Source organism: Salvelinus alpinus, chromosome 23 (assembly GCF_045679555.1).
Source record: "Salvelinus alpinus chromosome 23, SLU_Salpinus.1, whole genome shotgun sequence".
NCBI classification, from domain to species: Eukaryota; Metazoa; Chordata; class Actinopteri; order Salmoniformes; family Salmonidae; genus Salvelinus; species Salvelinus alpinus.
Window position 1 is genome coordinate 21,117,744 of NC_092108.1, and position 26,398 is coordinate 21,144,141.

At 41.6% G+C, this 26,398-nt stretch overlaps 1 protein-coding gene and 1 long non-coding RNA gene across 4 annotated transcripts; one reads left to right on the forward strand and one right to left on the reverse strand.

Moving 5' to 3' along the window:
* On the reverse strand, nucleotides 1-26,398 carry LOC139550547 (CDK5 and ABL1 enzyme substrate 1-like). 3 transcript variants are annotated; one of them, XM_071361499.1, is made up of 10 exons: nucleotides 25,648-26,398; nucleotides 14,308-14,379; nucleotides 13,845-13,937; nucleotides 12,383-12,460; nucleotides 10,723-10,828; nucleotides 10,412-10,571; nucleotides 9,940-10,079; nucleotides 4,772-4,878; nucleotides 4,347-4,554; nucleotides 1-3,812 (listed from the first exon to the last, which is right to left on the reverse strand). In XM_071361499.1, exons 1-10 carry the CDS (start codon nucleotides 26,208-26,210, stop codon nucleotides 3,672-3,674), a joined length of 1,668 nt encoding a protein of 555 aa, XP_071217600.1. In that variant the 5' UTR covers nucleotides 26,211-26,398; the 3' UTR covers nucleotides 1-3,671. The 3 variants fall into 3 exon arrangements, with proteins under 3 accessions (XP_071217600.1, XP_071217601.1, XP_071217602.1); XM_071361500.1 differs by having other exon boundaries at nucleotides 9,940-10,046; nucleotides 25,648-26,396; XM_071361501.1 differs by lacking the exon at nucleotides 12,383-12,460.
* Nucleotides 8,000-19,493, forward strand: LOC139550549 (uncharacterized). Its single transcript, XR_011670069.1, has 3 exons — nucleotides 8,000-8,427; nucleotides 11,604-11,722; nucleotides 18,849-19,493. It is a non-coding gene; the product is annotated as an uncharacterized lncRNA (long non-coding RNA).

A 26,398-nucleotide genomic window follows, 5' to 3' on the forward strand; every position in this document is an offset into this window, starting at 1 on the left:
TCACATTTCAGGAATCTTGTTTTTATTGAATAAGCAAAGCAGTATATTTACAAACATACGCATGTGTATTTGGATGTTGTTGACCATCAGCTTTCTGGCAAAGCCTAAAAGTGGGTATCCTATGACAAAACCTTTTGGGCTTACAAATAGAATCAGAACTTCTCCCAAAAGTATTTCAGCACTATCCATCTTTTCTGATTACTCAATCACAGCAATCAGATTAAAGTCAAATAAAACTTGTTTTATCCAACCCTTCTGTGTTGTATACAAAAGGCCTGATTCAAGCGCATGGCAATTCACACATTGTCTATTTTTACTTGAACAATGTATCCATTTTTCTCAGTGACATAGTTCAGTATCAACCTACGTTGTTGTATCAAAGTTTCTATAGTCAATTTCAGATTGAGAGAATATATACCCAACATTACAGGTCAATATTACAGCGACACACAATTGAAAAGGGTAATTTAATAAGCATTGCACTTAGGGTGTGGCTGAGGTGCATGACAAAAGGATTTTCACCATCCTAAACTTTCTGATCAGACATGGATATGTGCATGTAGCATAAAGCTCGTTTCTGTAAGGCCTGTTTGATTTGTCCATTCAAACCAAAGAAAAAGATAAGTGTTCAAAAGACTAAAGTTGGATCTAATAAAATAAGAGAAACTCTTGGTAACACTGCTATGATGTCACAACAATCCCATTAGCATACCATTCCAAAGGTGACTTTCGAGCTTGAACTACTCGTCATAAAAGATTGGTGGCACAACAATATTGTGATCATGACAGATACCATGCCATTTAAACACTTGCTGTGGTCATGACAGATACCATGCCATTTAAACACTTGCTGTGGTCATGACAGATACCATGCCATTTAAACACTTGCTGTGGTCATGACAGATATTGTGATTAAGAGGTTCAGCTTCAATACCAGACCTGTATCATTGGTATCATCATGACTTGCTTTCCACCCACTCCAGTATAGCACGAGAAACGCACTGATAACACACTCTAACATAGAGCACAGGAGACTACACACTGATAAGAGTAGGCCCAGTCACCGAATGTCCAAAGCAAGCACTCCACAGGTAGAAAACAAGAGTACTTAAATGTACTGAATACTATACAGTATAAAATCCCATTAAATCTGTATTTTACAATTTTTTTTATAAATTGTCATGCTGATAGTGGGATTGGTGGCTAGAAAAGGGAAAATGGATGAGAAAATAAATGGAGAACCATTTACATCAACTTGCCCTTTTGTGGTTTGAGTCAACTGAACTTGATCAGAATCAGTTTGTTTCATCACAAGTAATTCTCAAATCACATCCATCCATATCTGCATTATTCAAAAGTATACTTATAATGAGGAGAGACTGGAAAATGTCTTTCAAAAAGCACATTCACGTTGATAACAGTCCTGTCAAATTCTGCAGCGCAATTCATTCGTATGATGATCATAAGGCAACCAGAACAAGCCAAGGAAGGATTAGGAAATAGTTCTGAACAACTTTAGCTAACTTTGGGCTACCAAGTTCAACATAGGAACGAGGGACCAAGGAAATCAATCATCTCTCTCTCAAAAAAATAAAGATGGGATCTAAAGATAAAAATGTGATTAGTGAAAATGTAACAATCACAAAGCAATAATTTGCTTTGAAAAAAATAATAATCTTGCAATGCTCTTTAACTAGAAAGATGACATGAAACCTCAGAAAAAAGCAGAGGATGTAAAAAGTGTTGATATTTTTTAGTTTGTTTTTCAAAGTGGAGGAAGATCGGATTCTCCCTTTCATACGCTACCGTTAAAGTTTGGGGTCGCTTAAATGTCCTTGTTTTCCATGAAAACATACATGAAATGAGTTGCAAAATGAATAGAAAATGTTGAAAAGGTTAGAAATAATAATTGTGTCCTTCAAACTTTGCTTTTGTCAAAGAATCCTCCATTTGCAGCAATTACAGCCTTGCAAACCTTTGGCATTCTAGTTGTCAATTTGTTGAGGTAATCTGAAGAGATTTCACCCCATGCTTCCTGAAGCACCTCCCACAAGTTGGATTGGCTTGATGGGCACTTCTTACGTACCATACGGTCAAGCTGCTCCCACAACTGCTCAATAGGGTTGAGATCCGGTGACTGTGCTGGCCACTCCATTATAGACAGAATACCAGCTGACTGCTTCTTCCCTAAATAGTTCTTGCATAGTTTGGAGCTGTGCTTTGGGTCATTGTCCTGTTGTAGGAGGAAATTGGCTCCAATTAAGCACCGTCCACAGGGTATGGCATGGCGTATCAAAATGGAGTGATAGCCTTCCTTCTTCAAGATCCCTTTTACCCTGTACAAATCTCACATTTTACCACCACCAAAGCACCCCCAGACCATCACATTGCCTACCCCATGCTTGACAGATGGCGTCACGCACTCCTCCAGTATCTTTTCATTTTTTCTGCGTCTCACGAATGTTCTTCTTTGTGATCCGAACACCTCAAACTTAGATTTGTCTGTCCATAACACTTTTTTTTTCCAATCTTCCTCTGTCCAGTATCTGTGTTCTTTTGCCTATCTTAATCTTTTATTTTTATTGGCCAGTCTGAGAACGCTTTTTCTTTGCAACTCTGCCTAGAAGGCCAGTATCCCAGAGTCGCCTCTTCACTGTAGACGTTGAGACTGGTGTTTTGCGGGTACTATTTAATGAAGCTGCCAGTTGAGGACTTGTGAGGCGTCTATTTATCAAACTAGACACTCTAATGTACTTGTTCTCTTGCTCAGTTGTGCACCGGGGCCTTCCATTCCTCTTTCTATTCTGGTTAGACAGTTTACGCTGTTCTGTGAAGGGACTAGTACACAGCGTTGTACGAGATCTTCAGTTTCTTGGCAATTTCTCGCATGGAATAGCCTTCATTTCTCAGAACAAGAATAGACTGACGAGTTTCAGAAGAAAGTTATTTGTTTGTGGCCATTTTGAGCCTGTAATCAAACCCACAAATGCTGATGCTCCAGATACTCAACTAGTCTAAAGAAGGCCAGTGTTATTGCTTCTTTAATCAGCACAACAGTTTTCAGCTGTGCTAACATAATTTCAAAAGGGTTTTCTAATGATCAATTAGCCTTTTAACACAATGTGCCATTGGAACACAGGAGTGATGGTTGCTGATAATGGGCCTCTGTACGCCTATGTAGATATTCAATTTAAAAATTAAATTAAAAAAAATTCCAGCTACAATAGTAATTTACAACATTAACAATGTCTACACTGTATTTCTGATCAATTTGATGTTATTTTAATGGACCAAAAAATGTGCTTTTCTTTCAAAAACAAGGACATTTCTAAGTGACCCCAAACTTTGAATCATAGTGTAAGTCTTTTGAAGATGTAGCTAGTGTCGAATGTAGGAGTAAAAGTCTGAGAAAAATGTTGAAGAATACGTGTATGGAAATACGTGTCACTTTGGCTGCTTTCCAGTCTCGATCTGAAAATGAACATATGAATGTGGCCTGCAGTAGAGTGTAGTGGAGCTCCAACATCATGGTCCATAATGGATCCCCAGGCTGCAGAGAGGAGACATGGTCGTGGCACCCAGTGGTGGGGTGGGGAGGAGGGTGTGGTGTAGATTCTGGTCCTGGATCAGAAGGGCATGGTCTACGTGCTCCTCCTGACGGGTCACTAATGCTAGGAAGTCTGGACGAGGCGTCTGTAGTGGGGCATGACCTCGTGCTCAGGCAGGTACAGGTTGAACTCCAGGGCTACAAGCACAGGGAACTCAAAGGCTATCAGCTCTCTCCTGTTCACACGAAACCTCTCCTCCAGTTTCTACAAATTAGGAAAAAAGGGAGAGGAGAGGTGATGTAGTAACTAAACCACTGTACTACTTAATATGTAGTGACTGAAAATACTTTTGTCTGCTAGCCACTTTGCTATCTGTCATGTGGTGCTTTCCTGTCACGCAGATATTTATAATGTTTCAAAAATAACCACATCAATATTATATAACCATCCTATTTTTATTACATGTTTATAAAAGTTTAACATTAAAGCTGGGATCCGCAAAAGGTGAAACAGCCGCCACTGATTGCCCCAGACGCATGTCATTGTTTTTGTGGATGGGGGGAAAAAAAGTGTTGGTTGTTTGAAGTAACATCTTTGTTGTTGTAATATCCCAAACGGACATGGCAGTTTCACCACTAAGGATCCCAGCTTTACAGGAAACACTTCTAACACTTCTATAACAATCCTATAATCCGTGCAGGATCGCTGTTTGTCTGCGTGACAGGAAAGCACTCATGGTTTCCACCAGCGTGCTCAGAGCCGAAGCCCAGTGCACGATGAGAAAAGTACGACACTTACGTCTATGAGCTGCTTGACCTCGTGCTTCTTGAGGTCTCCGCCAATCTTGGCAGCGAGCAGGACGCAGGCGCCGGCGCAGAGTTTGCGGTTCTGCTTGTTGAGTTTCCCCTGGAGGACCAGCTTCTCGAAGTAGACGAAGGCCATGGCTACGGTGGGTTCCTCATAGCCACACTCTTCCTGGGCCAATTTACGGATCTCTCTCTTCAGACTGGGGTTGGAGGGGGGGTTGAAGGTGGTGAAGGCAGGGAGATAAGACAAACGCTAAAAGGTCAAAGCTAAAAAGAAGAACCCAGTAGGTATCATAGTGTGGCCAATGTCAGTAAACCAATTTTGATACGATTAACCACAAGGGATTAAATACTGCTGCACCAAACTGATCATTTCAACATCATACTCCAATATATGTTTGGACTAGACATCCCCACCTCCTGATTTTGCTGAGGGTCAGCCGTATGTGGGGGAACTTCTCCTTGAACGTCTCATTCATGTCCTTCTTGAGGTCAGAAGGCTTGACGTACTCTATGACTGTAGTCTGAAAGGAAGATGAAAGAATTGTTGTCAGACAGACAGCACTGGTGTTAGGCTCTGTTATTGAATTTGTTCAAGTGTTATAGGTTATTGTATCCATATGTGGAAGAGGAAACAGCGGCATCAGTCTCACTATGGAAGGTGACGGGATCTTTATATTCAGTGTTGGGTTCCATTTAGAGCTGGGCAGTATACAGTTTTTATGATATTGGTATTGATGCACAGATCGGTTTGGATTTTTACTTGACCTTTAACAGTATTTTGGTTTGTTAAATGTGATACGCCGTGTGTAACGTCCATTTTTATAGTTTACTTCGAACTTGAGTCATTTCTCTCCGCTCTCAATTTCTATTTAAGGGGCTTTATTGGCATGGGAAACATGTCGACATTGCCAAAGTGCAATAACAAAAACAATTAACAGTAAACATTACACTTACAAATGTTCCAAAAGAATAAAGACACTTCAAATGTCATATGTCTATATACAGTGTTGAAATGGGATGCAAATAGTTAAAGTACAAAAGGGAAAATAAATAAACATACGGGTTGTATTTACAAATGGGGGTTCTTCAAAGGTTGCCCTTTTCTTGTGGCAACAGGTCACAAATCTTGCTGCTGTGATTGCACAGTGGTATTTCACCCAATAGATATGGAAGTTTATCAAAATTAGATTTGTTTTTTAATTCTTTGTGGGTTTGTGTAATCTGAGGGAAATATGTGTCTCTAATAGGGTCATGGCAGGAGGTTGGGAAGTGCAGCTCAGTTTCCACCTCATTTTGTGGGCAGTGTGCACATAGCCTGTCTTCTCTTGAGAGCCAGGTCTGCCTACGGTTTCCTTTCTCAATACCAAGGCTATGCTCACAGAGTCTGTACATAGTTAAAGATTTCCTTAATTTTTGGTCAGTCACAGTGGTCAGGTATTCTGCCACTGTGTACTCTCTGTTTAGGGCCAAATAGCATTCTAGTTTGCTCTGTTTATTTTGTCAATTCTTTCCAATGTGTCAAGTAATTATCCTCGACCACGATACACTTGTATGTGCTGCCTTGACAATGCGGTCTGAATGCAACCATGTTGATGACAACGATGCTGTTTTCACTTAGCTTCTTAATAGAAATCCACTAGCGTTCTATAATTACATGATTCGTTTGTTTCTTACATCTGCAAACAGCTAGTTTGTCTTTTCTTAGCAAGTTAGGACTAAATCGTGTTAGCCGCTAATGCTAATTACTAGTTAGCTGATTATTAGCTAGCTAGCTAATACATGTACTGAGTCAGAGCAAACGTAATTAGCTATACAGCCTGATAATACCAGTGATGGTGTAGACCTAACATCAGCATGTTGTTTGTGCAACAGTATCTTCTCAAACAAAGAGGAATACGCAAAGCATGAATATGTTAGCTACATGAAGTAGCTAAGAAGAAAAAACATGTATCTAAAGATTGTAGGGTCCCCTAGGAAACACAACACTTGTTCCTACCCTGTCACAATAACTCCCCCCTGGCATTTTAATTTGTTGTCATGTCAAACAAGACTGTATTTAAAGTGAACGCTATTATATTCTAACTATATAATTAGAATACTCACTATATTTCCATGATTCCAATAATTCACCAAAGTGTTTTGCTAAAAAATCACAACGTTTACAAAAAAGACCTAGATTATTTCCCCATATTGTGCTGCCCTAAGTGGCAGTGTGGAAATGATCTCAAGTTAGCGATGAAAATGCAGAAAATTATTTCTGGTTGAAGTTGAATTGAACAGTATAAAACAAATCAGAATGGAGAAAGACCCATTGAAGTCGCATATAATGTATGTGTTGCCACCCTACTCAAAGAAAATGTGGAACTTTTATTATTCCAAAAATAATAATAGCGCCATATCGCTCAGCGCAAGTTCCATTGGGTGGTTGAGTGTCGGGGCACGAGGCATTGGAGTTGGGTGGCACACCATACACGGGCCACGGAAAGACAGAATAATATATTATAGAATGTTTGATGCTTTACCATTTTCAAGCTCAGTATATTCTGTTGATATAGGGGAGAGTGGGGTAAATTGAACTGCCCTTGTTTCTAGGAAACTACACAAAATTAATAATTTCACCAAACATTTAGGAAGAGGTAATTTCATGGAGACTAATGGAAGAAACCACATGGAAAAAGTGGTAAGCAAGTTAAGTCCAAAAAACAGATATTTACCAGTCAAATTAATTTATTGTGTAAAAGGTTTCATGATGCTTGTATCTAAACCAATGTATATTTTAAAATGTGTTCTATACATCAGTTGGGCTCTCTATAAGCTTCAATATGAGATCCTAAACCTAGTATTAAAGTGCATCCTTGAAGCTATGTGGGCTAATAGTCAAAATCTTTGCCTTGGGGTAAGTTGAGCCAATGGAAAGTTTAAGTGTTTTCTTCCCAGGTGTTTTGCAAGGCATTAGCTCTGGGACATGAGGTAACAACAGGACCTGGCCTATGTTAAAAAAAAAAAGTACAAAGTGCTTATTAGGTGTTAAACTTGTTAAAATATGCTTAAAATAATTAAGGGACAAGTGACAAGCTGTACTGTTTACATGAATACTAGTTATTTCCAGGGATACACAACATCCTGAAATATATGTAGATATCTTTGTTAGAAAGAATACCATTTCCCTTGACGGAATGAAAAACAAAATAGCTCAACTTACCCGACTCTCCCCTACTGTAATTTAGCCATTGAACTTTATTTCAGGTCAGAGGCTCAACTGTTATCTAGGAAGATAGAAGGAGCACTGCAGTTGACCCACACTCAATCTGGGTATGTGATAAGAGAGATAACAATTATGAAATTACAGCATATTGCCCAAGTTAGCTCATGCCAAGTAATTTGCTTTGCTCAAGCTTGCAGTAATACAACTTATCAAACTAGTATTTTTAACTTGATATTTTTGGTCATGGATAGTATTCCTCCATGCAGCTCCCCATCAGAGTTCAAAATATACCATCAGCTATTTGTAACTATACTTAGACTACTGCAGCAAACGTGTGGCTACTATGGGAAACCTCGCATTTCTAACTAAAAGGAATGTCATTTATAGATATTTACCTGATCACAAAGGAAACTAAACATACTAAAATTATATGGGAAACCTCGCATTTCTAACTAAAAGGAATGTCATTTATAGATATTTACCTGATCACAAAGGAAACTAAACATACTAAAATTATTTGTATATCATGACACAGTTAGTAGTAGAACCTGAAAAATCAGTTAAAGAAAAAAGTAGGGCTGTCAAAGTTAACATGTTTCTCGGCAAACAAAAAATTATAACGTTAATCGAGTCTCTATTTCTTCACCGCACGGAACTCTTTAAGCGCACATGTTTCCGCACGGACTTTTTTATGAGCAGAACACAACACGGAACACAGCTATAATCAATGCTTGCGCTTTTACAGCGCTGAAGACCGTGTGGCTAGCTAGCAGATTACTTGACCACTGACTAGACTATGCACAAATATGGATGGCACAGGTTAGAACTGAAAAGGAATAGGCTACTCAAATACATTTTTCAAAAGGTAGGCTGCATATGCAAGATTAGGGTGTGAAGCGGATGTGTGAGAGCGGGAGTAAGTGCATAAGAAACTCCCTGTGAGAGCGAGAGGATGTGGGAGGGTGGGAAAGTGGGAAGGCCTATGTGTGTAATGTTATCTGAACAGTACAGATGGTTACAGTGTTTTCATAACATTGTTGGACAAGTTCTTTGTATCCAGAGCCAGTTCTATTTTTCTTTTGTCACACTCATTTAGAATGCCTGAAGCTTTAACATAACTTAAAGCTGTGTGTGTGTGTGTTGTGCTTAAGTGTTACATTTCAAGAACATTGATAAGAGGGAGTAGGCCTACCTAAACATTGGGAGCATTAATAGCTGTAGTGAATTTGGTGTTTATGGTGAAAATTATATTATAAACTGGGTGGTTTGAGCCCTGAATGCTGATTGGCTGACAGCCGTGGTATATCAAGGATATGACAAAACATGTATTTTTACTGCTATAATTGGTAACCAGTTTATAATAGCAATAAGACACATCGGTGGTTTGTGGTATATGGCCACTATACCACAGCTAAGGGCTGTATCCAGGCACTCCGCGTTGTTTCGTGCTAAGAACAGCCCTTAGCCGTGGTATATTGGTTATATACCACACCCCCTCGTGCCTTACTGCTTAATTAAAACATTCTGATGTAGATAATTATAGTTTCAAAGCAGTGCAACTCAATACACTGCTTTTTAAAATGGAAAAAGCTTTAAGGCTCAATTTGATCAAATAAAGAAATTGTGATTAACTCATTTAAATATTTGGGCCCTGTGGTCCCTGGTCAAAAGTTTTGCACTATACAGGGAATAGGGTGCCATTTTGGAAGCAACCTAGCTGTTATGATGGTGGCTGTTCAAAGAGCTACAGGGTAGAGAGACGGGAGTGTATTCACACACCACAGACTCTAGTAGGAGTGGGAGCTGAGCCAGGAATTGGCCTTGCTGATTAGAATAGTCAGTCAAACAGACTCTTGTGGCTTACAGTGAGTTGAGTTGATACAGTATATGATTATATATAGGAGTTGGTTGTGTTTCATAGTTATTTTTCTGACAAAATATTTTGGGGGGAATACTCTTTTCTTCAGGAAAAACAAGGAAGATATCTCGTGACTTGATACAAATGAACAGGAGAAATACCACTGATAGTGGATCCATTCAGCAATACAATGTCCTTGACCACAAATAGCCTAATTCCCATTGCTCTTACTTACATAAGGTGGACTCTTGACAGGCCGGAATAAATAAAAACATCCCTGGGTTGTGAAGAGAGCAACATGCAGGGCCATAGTAAACAGCAGACCTGTGTTCAAAAAGTATTTGAAATCATTCAAATACTTTAGCTGTGCTAGATTGAGTTGTCTGGTACAATGGAACCAATGTAATTGTCTCAAGAACAAACCCTGTGGCATAAAGGCAGGCTCAATAAAGAACGAAGTACTTGAAAGGAAACAAATACTGTTTGAAACCATTTCTGGTAAGCAGAGTAGTCTCTTACCATGTAGGAGGGGAAGATGAGGACTCTCTTGTGCTTCCCACACGGCCACTGGGGATCGTCCAACAGATTGGGGTCATACTCCCGGATCAAGTCCCCCAGATCATTCCCTGCAGGGGACAAAAGGACAGTCCCGGGACCACCTGTACATAAAATCTATACACAAATTACTAAAAGCGTCTGCTAAATGGCATATTACTATATATTAGTCACACAATGACCCAGGGATAAACAAACACTGGGGCTGAGAAATACAAATTGTTTTTCCATTTCTTCTAATACAAAGTCAAGCCCTCAATGTTGAACAAGTAATTGATCAACTAAAACTTCACACTGTGGATGGGAGAGGGTGATATGTATCATCCTCACTCTGACATACACCTATTCAGGGCTCTCTCCAGGACGGAGGATCCACACACGGGCCTGTATGAATGCCACAACTACTCCGGAGAATCCACATACTCATATGACTGACCTGTGTCGATGCTGCTCTGATTGCTGTTGGCCCGGCCCAAGCTGAGGCTGCGGTGGCTGGCGTTACGAGACTGAGAGATGGATGAAGTGGAGTCGATGGTGTTCCTGCGTCCGCTGCCCAGGGCGTTGGTGGGGTACAGGAACTGGGTGTATGATACAGTCTGTGGCGAGAGATACTCACATTTTAACAGCATGTTATTGGACCACTGTCTGTTACATACTCCAAAAATCCTTCCCTATTCTCTTCCTCGAGTTGATAACTGATCTGTAACAAAGTAGGGAGGAAAGGATATGTCTCCCATCCTCTCTCACCTTTCCATAGGCCCCCAGCTCCACTCCCTCCAGCCCGATCACCATCTCCTTGGCACTGACCCCGCCCGAGGGGTGACGCTGCCGCCCGCTTTCCAGTTTCACATCCCTGCCGGGGCACAAAACCTTTAGACACCCCTAAAACCCACACCCCCTGCCAAACAGTCTTCTGTCTAGGGTCTAGACTCCACCTCGGCATCTCTCTCACCATCTATCACACAGAAAATAAATGGGAGCTCTAAAAAAGGAATGTGGAATTAGACCAGGTAGAAAACCTAAGAGAAGCTATCATTCCATGTTCCCAGAATTCCACAGTGCCATAATGCCCCAGAGAGGACTGAGCTAATTAACAAGGCAATTGAATCACCCAGTTACTATAAACACTGGGGTAAATCAACAAAAACACTAATTGAGGCAAGAAAGGAAAACAATGCAGGAAAAGGTCCTAAAAGACAGAAGATTGGGCTTGTGGACATAATTTAGATAATTATTATTTTAGGCCTATATGGTACTGAGTATAAGACAGGGCATGGGATTTTAGCTTGGTCAATTCTCTACATAGTCAAAAGTGCATTTTGCTGCAATGACACTCAGCCACGCAATCTCAACTGCCAATTAGCAGCATTGGGCAGTCAGGAATGAGGCTATTGAATTCATTAGGGGCTTCATTAGCTCTTTAACCCTTCATTGTATGGCTAGGCTTGGGAAGATTAGGCTGCATAAATTACCCTGTTATGCTCCTCACTAAGCCCCCTAAATGGTGCTTTCTTCCTCTCTGTCCATTGTATTCTCTGTGTTAATCTAAATTTCACTTCCTCCAAAACAAGCTATTTCATTGGGGGGCACCAGGACCCAGGTCAAACCAACACTGCCTCTTTCCCCAGGCAGGCCAGGTGGGAAGCTATATACCAGGCCGGAGAGAGTTCAAGACTACCATGGGTCCCCATAACACAAAGGAGTCTGAACCTCGTGTTGCAATAAGAAAAAACAAGTCTGACTACTGGTAAGCCAGGCTTTCTCTTCCAAGGGCCAAGAAATATAATCTCTAACTGCACAGGGAGAACAATATGATCAACAACAAACTGAGATGTCATGTGTAAACTCCAAACAGAAACTACATAATGCTCTGTTATGGTTATGGATGGATCAGCAAAGCGCATGCAAAGTTAAGAGTTAAAGTGCTGAGATAAAAACATGCTACGGAATCTTTGAGGGCAGCAACGAATTGAGGAAAAGTGCAGCCTAAATGATAACAGCAAAGCCAGAGACGGTTGCAATGGGCAAAACGAAGTCGTATTAGAATGAACCTAAACAACTTCATGATGTCTTCCAAAGACAAATAGTCTTGATACAGCAAACTACAGGCCTACATGGAAACATAGTGACATGGATACAATCCTTAAATGGGTGTGATTCATTACTTTAAGTTAATTAATTCAGTAGATTACTTGTTCATCTCTCTTACAAACATTTATTTTGTAGTAAAAATGCATCCACCAAAACCAACCCGTCTAGAACACTGTTCATTGTAATAATGTTATCCCTGTCCCAATGTAATAAAGTACCAGTTATATATCGGCAGAAACAAAAGGGATGTGAGAACGGGGGAAAGCGGTTAACGAAGGATGGAAAAATGGAGGTTGGCATGCTGTAGGATACATACCCTGGTTGGCTACAATCTCGATAGGGCAGGACAGAAAATACACTATACAAGGATCTTCTGCCACTGATTAGGACTATCCTATAAAAAACAAAATGAATGAACTATGTGAAAAAGACACTCAGATTTACAGGTTAAGATGGAGGAAAAAGTGAGTAGTAAAACAATCAAGATTTAAAAAAACTAAATGAAATACTGTTTTTTTAATGTGTTCTTTGAGTGTATTGTGGAGTATGTCATATATAGTCAGAGATTTGGGAACAAAATTATGCAGATCTTTTCAAATGATGCTACTAGCCATGTCTTGCTTTGGAGACTAAACAAGACCAAACTTGTTTATCGTAAATATCAGAATAGCAGCTGCACGCGAGGTAAAAAACCCTATAGTACAGTAAAATTGAACCACTCCTGAAAGTGGTTTGCATAACTGCTGCTGCAATTCATTGAGAAATTGCTTCATAAAACTTTGTCACTGATTTATACTTTTTGAGTTATGACATACAATAACAGGCCTACTCATTGATCAATATCAACGTCACAGGCAGAATGGGACGTATGGCAATTCATTACTGCTGTATATGGCACACTGATTAGCTAAATTAGAGTAAATAAAAACAACAGCAACTGCATAGAGATGGAATGTAAAGCACAACAGTTGCTGTCCCAATTCAACCACCTAAAATCCAGAAATAAGCTTTATTAAAAGCTACTATGAAGACAGAATGTATCAGCACACTCCTTGTTCTTCCTGGGCCAAAAGAAGACAGATATATAACCATTCATCAAAATAAATAGGTCCGGTACACACCCAAGTGTAAAAGAAGCTTGAGGCTTGTAGTTCAAAACACCCAGAATTTAAAAAAAGATAGTTGAATAATCTGTGTAATACAAAATGAAGTGCTGTGGAAATAGTTTAACTGTCCAATTTCTTTTAGATTCCAGGAAATATCCATAAAAGGCTATAGTATTTATTACTGAGAGAAGCTGCTGTACACTAGCTACATACAGTATCACTATATATATATATCAAATAAGTCATTGTAACATCTGTGTGACCAAATTTCTTCAGTGCTCTGGAATGTGAAAGTGCATGTATCATTGTTTATAAAAGTGAGATAGTGTGATGCGTTTCATGATTCAAGGGTGTGGTCCTCAATGTATAGCTTTGACAATGTATACAATATGAAATATGAACTCAATTTGAGAGAATTTCTGTGAAAATTAACCTTTCAATGAACTGCTGATCAGTCTGATACATTTATAATTCAATAGGATAATTTATCAATCAATAGTAAATTGATTGATACTACTAAGCAATAAGGAATAGCTTAGAATAAGTGACATCTCTAGTAGATTTCATTAACCTGAGGGGTATTCAAACTGCTGTGTGTTCATTGGGGGGCATCCTGCCATTTTCTATTGAAGGTTTGTATTGAATTAGGGATGGGGTTGTTTTCATTCATACCTTCCATTGCGCATATCATGTTGCCTCATGTTCTTGATGAAGTGGACCTTTTTGAAGCTCTTTGGTCGGGGTGAACCTGAGAGGGTTCTGCATCTAAAAACACACAATTTATTCAAGACAGATCAAAACAAACGTGATTCATTGAGATCCATTTGGAGCAGTAAAAGACCACAACATATCTTTAACAACCATCAACAGAGAGACTGAGCCAGACGAAAGACATTAAAGTGTTGCCTGATGTTCCCACCACCCCAAAGGACATAAAATGGCTCCATATAGCAAACTGAAGTAAAACTACAGCTCCCCAAATGTCATCATCTATCAAAATACTTCCCAGGCCAAAGCTGTTATTGACTTCTCGAGTACCGCTCTAAAACGAGAGGAAAATGTGAGCAAACCAAATGTATGTTTCTGGGTGGTGTGCCGAGTTGTGCGATCTGTGAGAGTTGTTGCTATACAGTACCTGCGTAGAGGAGCGTTCTCCTCAATGTCTTCCAGTGTCTCCAAGGAGGATCGCTGAGAGATGAGCCGCCGTCTGTGGAGAAAAGGGAAATAAGGAGCTGGTATTGAGTTTACAAGCAACTTGTGTTGCTGCTAAACAGCTCTACCTGGCCCTGGAAGAGGAAAGACTGGACACTATGTATTAGGCCCATTTAGAATCATTCATTCTGCATTGCAAGATATTTGCTAAATGATGGTCATTTATTTGGTAATGATTATGCAGGTTAAAACCCTTGGCTTACCATAACAGAGAAAGAAATGTGTTGATGTAATAAAATGGTCAAAGCACTCTTAATCATGGGCTTTCGCAAAGAGGCCTAAATGTCAATAGAGTGAGGCTCCTTGTTCATGATAAACCCTGACCACATTTCTTCATAATTAATGGTATTAACCACATCATTCCTTATCTAACAGCAAGCAAGGTAGTTCTACCCAAACCCACTGGTTAACCTTCATTTTATCAATATTGGGAAACCTTAGAAAAATCTTCAACATTGTACTGTTTTGAACCCAAATCTTAAATCATTGACAATCTAAAATCAACAATGATCATCCATAACAATCATTTTCCTTTAACGGTCTGGAGAATGAATGAGTAGCCTAAACTAACTGGACCTCTTAGTCTGGCCCATGTACATTACCTTCACGTTTGATGTGAAGCATAGCTAAAGTTTCTATGGCTTTGTACTGTGCCGTCTTGTCAGGCACAGTGGCTTATTTACAAAGCAAAGCTGTAATCATTGACACCAGCACTGTGTGACTGGCTGGCTGCTGTGGTCAATGATCACTGTTGTGTTCTACATTCTGACCAGTAGCCTCTGTGAGATCATGTAGAATGGTTAGAACATTCTAATCTAGAGTAAGGAACTGGTTTAGTTTGTAATTAATGCTGCTTTTCTACTAACATCAGTGTATACATACATGTTATACTAAGGAAATTGTTTCCATAGCTAGCAGAATCAACAACCTCTGCATAATCAAAACAGTTGCTTTGAGAGGTGTTAAAGTTCACATTTAGCCATTGTTATGTAAATGCTGGCTGAAAAGTACCAGTGGCCCATTGAGACACGGGTGCCGGCCCGCGTAGATGGAAACAGAAAAGTCTGAGCCTTTTGGGTAAAAGACTGAGGTAAATCCTGTATGGAAATATGCCATAAGAGGATAAAGACATTGGCTGGTTCATTTTGTTGTAACACTGTTTCCTCAAAGACAGGCCTTTCTTTCACACTTGGGTTGCATGACTTAGCCAGTGCAAAATCTATTAGCCCATTACTATAAAAATAAAAAAACATATTGCACAACTCCTGCCAGCCTGCTTGTCAGTTGTCACCAAGCTTTCAGGCTCCACTAAACGTGTGGTACTTATTTAAATATACTCAATGACACCCAACTTGACTTGTCACCTCTTCAATGACCAATTCAGCGGGAGAGAAAGAATGAGCTGATGATAAGAGTATACCCTCCGGCTGGTTAATCAACTACAGAACAGCAGAACAAATTAACAAAAAATGACTGTCCTTGACAAACTCCCAGCAGTAAGCAAGCCTAAACCAACAGAGGATGATTAAACAGTCTTTATACCACATAGGTGAGACTATATAATGTTTACAGGAGAATGTGGTTAGAAACAGCAATTGGAAAGGAAACCAGTTCTAAAATGTCTAGCACTGAGATGTGCCAGAAATTGTAAACATGGTCAACTACATGGCATACATCCACTCTGCACTGAGATGGAGGAATTTATTTATTTACATCTTCATATTTAACAAAGATAATCTCTTGAAGTTGAGAACCTCTCTTTTGAGAGAAACCTGGCAAGAAAGTAATGAAGGAAAGCATGTAGCCTACATGTTATGAATTCTCATCACATGTTGCTGTGCTGTGCGTTTTGTTGCCAACCTTATTTTGCTAGCTGACAACTTTACGGTTTTTACTTTTTACTTTTTAATTACTGTTTATATTTTTAGTTTTTCCCTCAACCTTTTTCCCTCATTCAACTTTTTCACTCCGGACGCTTTATCTGGACATGGTTCGTCAGCACCTTCTGTACTCATAATATACAGGAGAACGATCGCCTTATGGCGAGGATAGCTGTGCTGCAAGCCCAGCTTCAGACGCAATCGTTAGGCAAGGGTAATTTCAGTGTAGGAAAGGATGAAACAGCGTCTGTGCCACCAGTAAGTACAGATAGTAGTATAAATCCCCCCGCACGGTCCCCGCAGCCGGACAACTTTCTCATGGCTTCTGGATGGAAATGCTGTAGGAATGCTCAACCGGTGTCGCTTGTTCAGCCACCAGAAACTTTCAACCGGTTTTCCCCATTGAGTAGCGAGTCGGAGTCTGAGGCCGAGTCTTCTCTTGTCTCTACTCCTCCCGTTACCGGGTCAGAGACGCCGAAGCTTCCCACCATTAGCTCTGACAAATTGAAAACCCTAGTCATTGGCGACTCCATTACCCGCAGTATTAGACTTAAATCGAATCACCCAGCGATCATACACTGTTTACCAGGTGGCAGGGCTACCGACGTTAAGGCTAATCTGAAGATGGTGCTGGCTAAAGCTAAAACGGCCATGTACTCTTATCTCCACCCGGCACAGCAAGAAGAGTATCTGTATAGCACAATAGACAACTGCTGTCTATTGCCATCAGGCCCGGCGACATCCTCCAGTGAGAATGCTGAGTGATGGATAGGATGCCTACCATCATGCTAGCCTAAAGGATTACATTCCTAGCCTGCTAGCTGCCCTAACATGCTAAGGTTAACATTCCTGATGAGGTGACACATTCATCGGTTGCACAGAACAGAGCATGTCTTAGCTACAGTGCATTCGGAAAGTATTCAGACCCCTTCCTTTTTCCCCACATTTTTCTACGTTACAGCCTTATTCTAAAATTGATTAAATCATTTCCCCCCCTCAATCTACACACAATACCCCATAATGACAAAGCAAAAACAGGTTTTGAGAAATTGAGCTCAGGTTCATCCTGTTTCTATTGACCATCCTTGAGATGTTTCTACAATTTGATTGGAGTCGACCTGTGTTAAATTCAATTGGACATGATTTGGAAAGGCACACACCAGTCTATATAAGGTCCCACAGTTGACAGTGCATGTCAGAGCAAAAACCAAGCCATGAGGTCGAAGTAATTGTCCGTAGAGCTCAAAGACAGGATTGAGTTGAGGCACAGATCTGGGGAAGGGTACCAAAAAACTTCTGCACCATTAAATGTCCCCAAGAACACAGTGGCTTCCATCATTCTTAAATGGAAGAAGTTTGGAACCACCAAGACTCTTCCCAGAGCTGGCCGCCCAGACAAACTGAGCAATCGGGGCGGTCTAAAAATGATTGACACCCTTAATAAAGATAATTAAAATACCCAGCTATATTGTAAGTGAGGGAGGTGACCAAGAACCCGATGGTCACTCTAACAGAGCTCCAGAGTTCCTCTGTGGAGGTGAGAGAACCTTCCAGAAGGACAACCATCTCTGCAGCACTCCACCAATCAGGCCTTTATGGTAGAGTGGCCAGACGGAAGCCACTCCTGAGTAAAAGGCACATGACAGCTGGCTTGGAGTTTGCCAAAAGGCCCCTAAAGACTCTCAGACCATGAGAAACAAGATTCTCATTCTCAAAGTACAGAGATCATTGATGAAAACCTGCTCCAGAGCGCTCAGGACCTCCAACTAGGATGGTTCACCTTCCAACAGGACAACAACCCTAAGCACACAGCCAATACAACACAGGAGTGTTTTCGTGACAAGTCTCTGAATGTCTTTGAGTGGCTCAACCAGACCCCGGACTTGAACCTGATCTAACCTCAGGAGAGACCTGAAAATATCTGTGCAGCGATGCTCCCCATCCAACTTGACAGAGTTTGAGAGGATCTGCAGAGAAGAATTGAAGAAACTCCCCAAACACAGGTGTGCCAGGCTTGTAGTGTCATACCCAAGAAGACATGAGGCTGTAATCTCTGCCAAAGGTGCTTTAACAAACTACTGAGAGAAGGATCTGAATACTTATGTAAATGTTCGTTTTTTTTAAAACCATTTTTATATAAATTAGCAAAAAATTCTAACCCTGTTTTTGCTTTGTCATTATGGGGTATTGTGTGTAGATTGAGGGGGGGGGGGGAACAATTTAATCAATTTTAGAATAAGGCTGTAACGTAACAAAATGTGGGGAAAAAGGGCTCTGAATACTTTCCAAATGCACTGTATGTCTCTCCACCTTCACCCTGGAGAACATGTTAACCAGAATAGCTAGGCTGTAGCAGTCAGCAGAGCAAATAACACCCTCACTGTCTGTTAGAAACATAAGTGACCATGACCTCATCCCAGGTACTCTAATCTATCTATTGCCATGACAAATTATTAGGTTCACTCGATTACAGATGGTTTACTGTGCCAGATGTCATTGGGTCAAAATCTTATCACTGCTGCAAATGTCATTTTTGGACAGAATATTTTATTTTGATTTTGACTACTAGGTTTTTCTTTCACAGTTTGTACAGTACACATCTGATGAACTGAACCCATGAAAAGTAGTTTCCACTGTTCAGCGGGACGCTCAGACTGATCCAGCTACTGTAGATGAACAACAGCAGGAGGTGGACGCTCAGACTGATCCAGCTACTGTAGATGAACAACAGCAGGCTAGCCAGGAGGTGGACGTGCGAAGGATGTTTTCCACACCCGTGCAAACAATAACACACGGACCAGACTACTCATTCACTTCAAACAAGACTGAAACAACCAGCTATTGATGTTTAACTGCAGGTCAAATCAAATGTTATTGTAGGTGCAGCGAAATGCTTGTGTTTCTAGCTCCCACAGTGCAGTAATAATACCTAGAAATAAACGCATAATCCAACAAGAATGAAAGACATTTTAAAAATATCAGAATGAGCAATGTAAGAGTGCGGAATATACATGACCAAGAGTATGCTCCTCAACAAACATCTACTTCCAAAATCATGGGCATTTAATATGGAGTTGGTCCCCCCTTTGCTGCTATAACAGCCTCTACTCTTCTGGGAAGGCTTTCCATTAGAAGTTGGAAAATTTCTGCGGGAACCTGCTTCCATTCAGCCACAAGCGCATTAGTGAGGTCGGGCATGTGTTATTTTCCACCATAATTTGCAAATAAATTCATAAAAAATCCTACAATGTGATTTTCTGGATTTTTTCCCCTCATTTTGTCTGTCATAGTTGAAGTGTACCTACGATGAAAATTACAGGCCTCTCTCATCTTTTTAAGTGGGAGAACTTGCACAATTGGTGGCTGACTAAATACTTTTTTGCCCCACTGTATGTGTGTGTGTATATATACACTGCTCAAAAAAATAAAGGGAACACTTAAACAACACAATGTAACTCCAAGTCAATCACACTTCTGTGAAATCAAACTGTCCACTTAGGAAGCAACACTGATTGACAATAAATTTCACATGCTGTTGTGCAAATGGAATAGACAAAAGGTGGAAATTATAGGCAATTAGCAAGACACCCCCAATAAAGGAGTGGTTCTGCAGGTGGTGACCACAGACCACTTCTCAGTTCCTATGCTTCCTGGCTGATGTTTTGGTCACTTTTGAATGCTGGCGGTGCTTTCACTCTAGTGGTAGCATGAGACGGAGTCTACAACCCACACAAGTGGCTCAGGTAGTGCAGCTCATCCAGGATGGCACATCAATGCGAGCTGTGTTAAGAAGGTTTGCTGTGTCTGTCAGCGTAGTGTCCAGAGCATGGAGGCGCTACCAGGAGACAGGCCAGTACATCAGGAGACGTGGAGGAGGCCGTAGGAGGGCAACAACCCAGCAGCAGGACCGCTACCTCCGCCTTTGTGCAAGGAGGAGCACTGCCAGAGCCCTGCAAAATGACCTCCAGCAGGCCACAAATGTGCATGTGTCTGCTCAAACGGTCAGAAACAGACTCCATGAGGGTGGTATGAGGGCCCGACGTCCACAGGTGGGAGTTGTGCTTACAGCCCAACACCGTGCAGGACGTTTGGCATTTGCCAGAGAACACCAAGATTGGCAAATTCGCCACTGGCGCCCTGTGCTCTTTACAGATGAAAGCAGGTTCACACTGAGCACATGTGACAGACGTGACAGAGTCTGGAGACGCCGTGGAGAACGTTCTGCTGCCTGCAACATCCTCCAGCATGACCGGTTTGGCGGTGGGTCAGTCATGGTGTGGGGTGGCATTTCTTTGGGGGGCCGCACAGCCCTCCATGTGCTCGCCAGAGGTAGCCTGACTGCCATTAGGTACCGAGATGAGATCCTCAGACCCCTTGTGAGACCATATGCTGGTGCGGTTGGCCCTGGGTTCCTCCTAATGCAAGACAATGCTAGACCTCATGTGGCTGGAGTGTGTCAGCAGTTCCTGCAAGAGGAAGGCATTGATGCTATGGACTGGCCCGCCTGTTCCCTAGACCTGAATCAAATTAAGCACATCTGGGACATCATGTCTCGCTCCATCCACCAACGCCACGTTGCACCACAGACTGTCCAGGAGTTGGCGGATGCTTTAGTCCAGGTCTGGGAGGAGACCCCTCAGGAGACCATCCGCCACCTCATCAGGAGCATGCCCAGGCGTTGTAGGGAGGTCATACAGGCACGTGGAGGCCACACACACTACTGAGCCTCATTTTGACTTGTTTTAAGGACATTACATCAAAGTTGGATCAGCCTGTAGTGTGGTTTTCCACTTTAATTTTGAGTGTGACTCCAAATCCAGACCTCCATGGGTTGATAAATTTGATATCCATTGATAATTTGTGTCATTTTGTTGTCAGCACATTCAACTATGTAAAGAAAAAGTATTTAATAAGAATATTTCATTCATTCAGATCTAGGATGTGTTATCTTAGTGTTCCCTTTATTTTTTGGAGCAGTGTATATATATGTGTGTGTGTATAGACAGTATATTAATAGAAAAGGTGTGTACAGCAATGACCAGCTTTCAATGACTCTGTACATAGGGCAAAGCAGTCTCTAAGCTGCAGGGTAGAGTACCGGGTGGTAGCTATTAACAGTGACTAAGGTTCAGGGCAGGGTACTGGGCGGAGGCCGGCTAATGGTGACTGTTTAACAGTCTGATGGCCTGGAGATAGAAGCTGTTCATCAGTCTCTCGGTCCCAGCTTTGATGCACCTGTACTGTCGCCTCCTTCTAGATGGTAACGGGGTGAACAGTCCGTGGCTCGTGTGGCTGAGGTCCTTGATAAATCAACTCCAATCCAAGAGTAGCATTTTGACGTTAACAAGGACTGGTGAAACTCAGAAGCTTTAAGGCAGAGCCCAGGCTACTTCCAATTATCGCCTCCTTCAATATTGACAGAACAACAATGGGCATCTGTAAGTGGAGCTGCCCATGAAAGACACCATCTGTCTGTGTTTTTGTTTACTCAAATGGTTGTTTAATTTATGGAGTTATTTCTTTTCTTCTTAAAACTACATTGTTGTTTAAGAACTTTAAGTAAGCATGTCACTAAGGTCTACAGCTGTTGTATTCGGCACATGTGACAAACACTTGAATTGATTTGATTTTCAAGCACTGTTCACATTCAATGAATTTCAAGCATGGTCTATTTAAATCAATCTTAACAACATTCCTATACACATCCTATGAGGACATTCAAAAACAATTGGTATGTAACCTGACAGCTATGCTTTTCGCTTTTTAGGATAAGGAGCTGTAGTGCTCAACATGAAAGATTCAATTGTTTCACACGCACGCCCAGTGGCAGCCTGCCATGGACATTGTATTCCCGTTCCACTGTCGGGTGACAGAGTGGAAGTCAATCTAATGTTCTAGCCTTCTTACAATTACAGGCCAAAGAAAATTGAATCATTTGGGGAAAAACCCAATCAACAAAGGCTATTCTCAGCCCCTTCGGTCTTTCTTCTCCAACACATTTACAACAATGCTGCAACAACAGTGAATTTCTTCCTGCTACTGTAGCAGTGTTTGGCAAGGGGGGGGGGGGGCTCTAAAAGCGCGTCTCGGCAGAAATATGTCCCAACGCTGCTAAATTCTTGCCACTGCTGTAAAAAAACTATATATGAATATAGGGGAAACACTGCTGCAGACATGGATAAAGGACAAGAACACATACCTATATTGTTCCAAGACACAGAACCTTGTGGTTAGTTGCTCTGGTTGCTTGACATACAGTAAAACCACTCTGAATCCATCCTTCCCCCTTCCCTTTAAATAGCATGTTGTTTAGGGTGAACAACAGTGCTACTAGCATTGTGGAACTTGAACTAGTGAACTTGTACTCCAAGTTCCATTTTGGAACTAGAGTAACCCATCATGTCTATCTTTCTTATGTCAAGACTCATTACCAGTAATGGTTTAATTATGGTGGCCGTTTTAACCATAAAGGCCTATCCTGCAGCTGCTTTGGAGATTTCGCTTACAGTTCAAGCCACAAGGGTTTCAGAGGCAAACTAGCCTAAGATTGCTGCTTACATAATCATGTAATTATGCCAACCATTACTTCACCAAACAACAATCAACCTCCAAAAGGATATGACTCAATTGCACAAAACTGCAAAGGACCATTGTAATGGTTTATACTGCATGTGGTTTCTCTGCTATGGCTTCCCTTGGCTTCATAGTCTCCCTGTAGTAAGCTTGTGAAAAATGATTTAAAACATGGGGAGACGTTGGAGTGCAGAATATAATTTACTGCATTAACTGTCAATCCATACAATTTTATGGGAATTTGATTTTGTGGCAACAACATTCACTAAGCTAAATGTGGTTTTTCATTTTAAAGCGGTTTAAACAGATCCACACCTCGGGCTGACACCTTTACAGTAGCAGCAAGACAGAGTGGGCGCCGTAAATTATGCTAGAATGTAAAAGGCCGTTGTCTATCAGTCTAGCTTGAGCAGTAGAATACTGCAGCCTATGTAAACCCAACCATCATTTGTATGCATTAGAATCAATGCACACCGAATAAGATGGTTTTAAGCAGCTCTGAGCGCTGATCTCAGAGTATCTTTTGGCAGCTGATCTGAGGGTTGGGGATTCCTGGCTGGGAGCAGGACTGGAGGCCATGAGAGAGGGAAGGGAGGAAGATGGAGAGCGAGGAAAGAGAGAGAGAGAGAAATAAAGAGTATCTGGTATGGTGCCCTTGGGAGAGGAAGTGGAGTGAAGAACAGAAGATGGAGATAAACAGATAAAGGAGAGTCTGGCCGGGCAGCGTCTCTGAAAGCCTGGGCGTCCTGCCTTTCCCTTCCCAGCCAAGGTTCTCTCTCTGGATCTGGCCACTTTTCCACCAAGCTGCTGCCCTGGGAAAACAGACCAGGCACTGTGTGAGAGATGCCCATCTATGATGTGTCTGTGGAATATGGCCGGGGTCCCTCAACAGGTCGCCTTAGTTATTACTCAACAGCTTATAATTCAGTTTACATGGGCAGCCTCCTTTGACCAACCGCATTCCATAACCTGGGGGGGTTTAACTACTGAATCATTGTAATGTACAGTGCCTTCAGACAGTATTCAAATCAAAGTTTATTTGTCACGTGTGCTGAATACAGTGAAATGCTTACTTACAGGCTCTAACCAATAGTGCAAAAAAGGTATTAGGTGAACAATATGTAAGTAAAGAAATAAAAACAACAGTAAAAGACAGTGGAAAACAGTAGCGAGGCTACATACAGACACTGGTTAGTCAGGCTGATCGAGGTAGTATGTACATGTAGATGTGGTTAAAGTGACTATGCATATATGTTGAACAGAGAGTAGCAGTAGCGTAAAGAGGGGTTGGCGGGTGGTGGGTGGCGGGACACAATACAGATAGCTCGGTTAGCCAATGTGCGGGAGCACTGGTTGGTCGGGCCAATTGAGGTAGTATGTACATGAATGTTTAGTTAATGTATAGTTCACACCCCTTCACTTTTGTTACAATGTGGGATTAAAATGGATTTAATTGTAATTTTTTGTCAATCTACACAAAATACTATGTTAAAAATACTGTAATGTTAGTGGATTAAAAAAAAGAATATTAAAAAATATATATATATTGATTAGATAAGTATTCAACCCCTTGAGTCAATGCATGTTTCACAGCAATTACAGCTGTGAGGCTTTCTGACTAAGTCTCTAGGAGCTTTCCACACCTGGATTGTGCAACATTTGCCTATTATTATTTAAATAATGCTTCAAGCTCTGTCAAATTGGTTGTTGATCATTGCTAGGTCTTGCCATAGATTTAGATGCCCTTCTTTGCAAGGCATTGGAAAACCTCCCTGGTCTTTGTGGTTGAATCTGTGTTTGAAATTCACTGCTCGACTGAGGGACCTTACAGATAATTGTGTGTGTTTGTGGGTATAGGCAGGGACAGAGTGTCAGGCAGCCTCAGATTTCCCCTGTGCTCTGGTCCACTCTACAGAGTAAACATGTAAACAAGGTATAAAAGGTGTCCATGTTCCGATATGTTGAGGAGTATTGGGTTACAGGTTGTTTATATTGCATAGGAGAGTCAAGGCAGCAGGTGCAGGGCAGCTTTGTAAAGTCCTCCCAACAGGTTATGGGAAAAAATCTGCACAGGGGACCGTATCTGCACGGGGGAAAACAAGTCCACCTTCCTGCTGGACATGCCTTTCAGTGCTACCATGAATATAACATGTTTTACACATTCTGTTATTTGAGGGCACATGCATCATACTGGTTAATAGGCAGGCTAATCAAAATGATTCCACAATGGTTGACCTTTTCAATCTAATCCTGTTGATTCCACCTAAATCAATGGGCCACTGCATGTGCACAGTTGTAAGCAGCATATTAAGTTTCACATATCTGAGAAAAAGCCAGGGCTCTTGCTCTTTGCTGTAATCTGTCTCTTTGTATAAACTTGTCTTTAGCAGTACACTGACTGACTAAGACTGATGATGCCCTTTGAGCAGCACTAGTACAAAATGTGACCGGAGAAACCTGTGCTATTGTTGAGATGATAACTGATGATACACATTAGTCTAGCCCAGGTCTGTGTGGATCCTGTTTGGTGGCTTCACTCAACAAAGACCTTCCTGAAGATAACTCTTACCTTACTTTCAGTGACTATTGCAATATGAGTGTTGCAATACTGTAGCCAGCCTGTATTGTTGACACTATTGGGTTGCAATACTGTAGCCTATGACATGCATAATTTGTGAGAGTGCAGTGTAAACATTGACTGTGGGCTTCTGTGTCACTATTCCCATTCCCAATATGGGCAACCAGTAATCTTCTTCACACATGTCATGAATGTAAACACTACATGATGGAGATATCTACAATTGCCCTACCTTGATCTCTGCAGCTCCAGGACAGAGTTGGCTATCTGTCCTCCCTCCAAACAGAAGCCTTGGGAAGCCTGCCTGGCAGCAGGCACAACTCCCTGAGTGTAGGTCTGAAGCCTGCCTCTAATCGCGGCTGGTACTGCAGAGAAAGGCGAACTGAAAATCGAAGGGCCGAAAGCATCCCCTTCCGGATCTGTACACGCTTGAGCTGCAGCGGCGGGACCAATCCCAAAACTATCTCGTGCGTTAGCAATCAGAGCCTGGTTTGCAATAGCGAGCGCCTGGGTAGCGGTGGGGTTCGCTACCCCTGTGCCACTGCCAGCCGCGAACAGAGGACGCTCTGCTGCAGAAACCAGGCTCTGTCTAGTCCTCGACTCAATTGAATTATCCTCTTCGATCTGATTGTCGGCATCATCTTGCACCGGTCGACCATCCAAAGAAATGTTACTGAGAAAAGAGAGTGCGGCTTGTCTCCTCCGAGGGTCTATGCGTTTCCGCGTATGCTCGATACTGGAATGCTTTATCTGAAGCGTGGTTGTGGATGAATTGCTGCTCGTGGCAGCCGCCATGGTCCACTTCCAGCGATTCGAATCGGCGAGCAGAGGTTTTGTCAAGATGACATTAAAGTGTGCTTATGTAGATAGCAAATGTAAAAGCCTTGTATTTTAAGTGCAAGCTTAAACTGACTAAAAACAGGATGGTTACGTGTCTGCAGTATTGTGGCAGCAGGGAAAAAAAGTGGACCAATAGGCTTTCA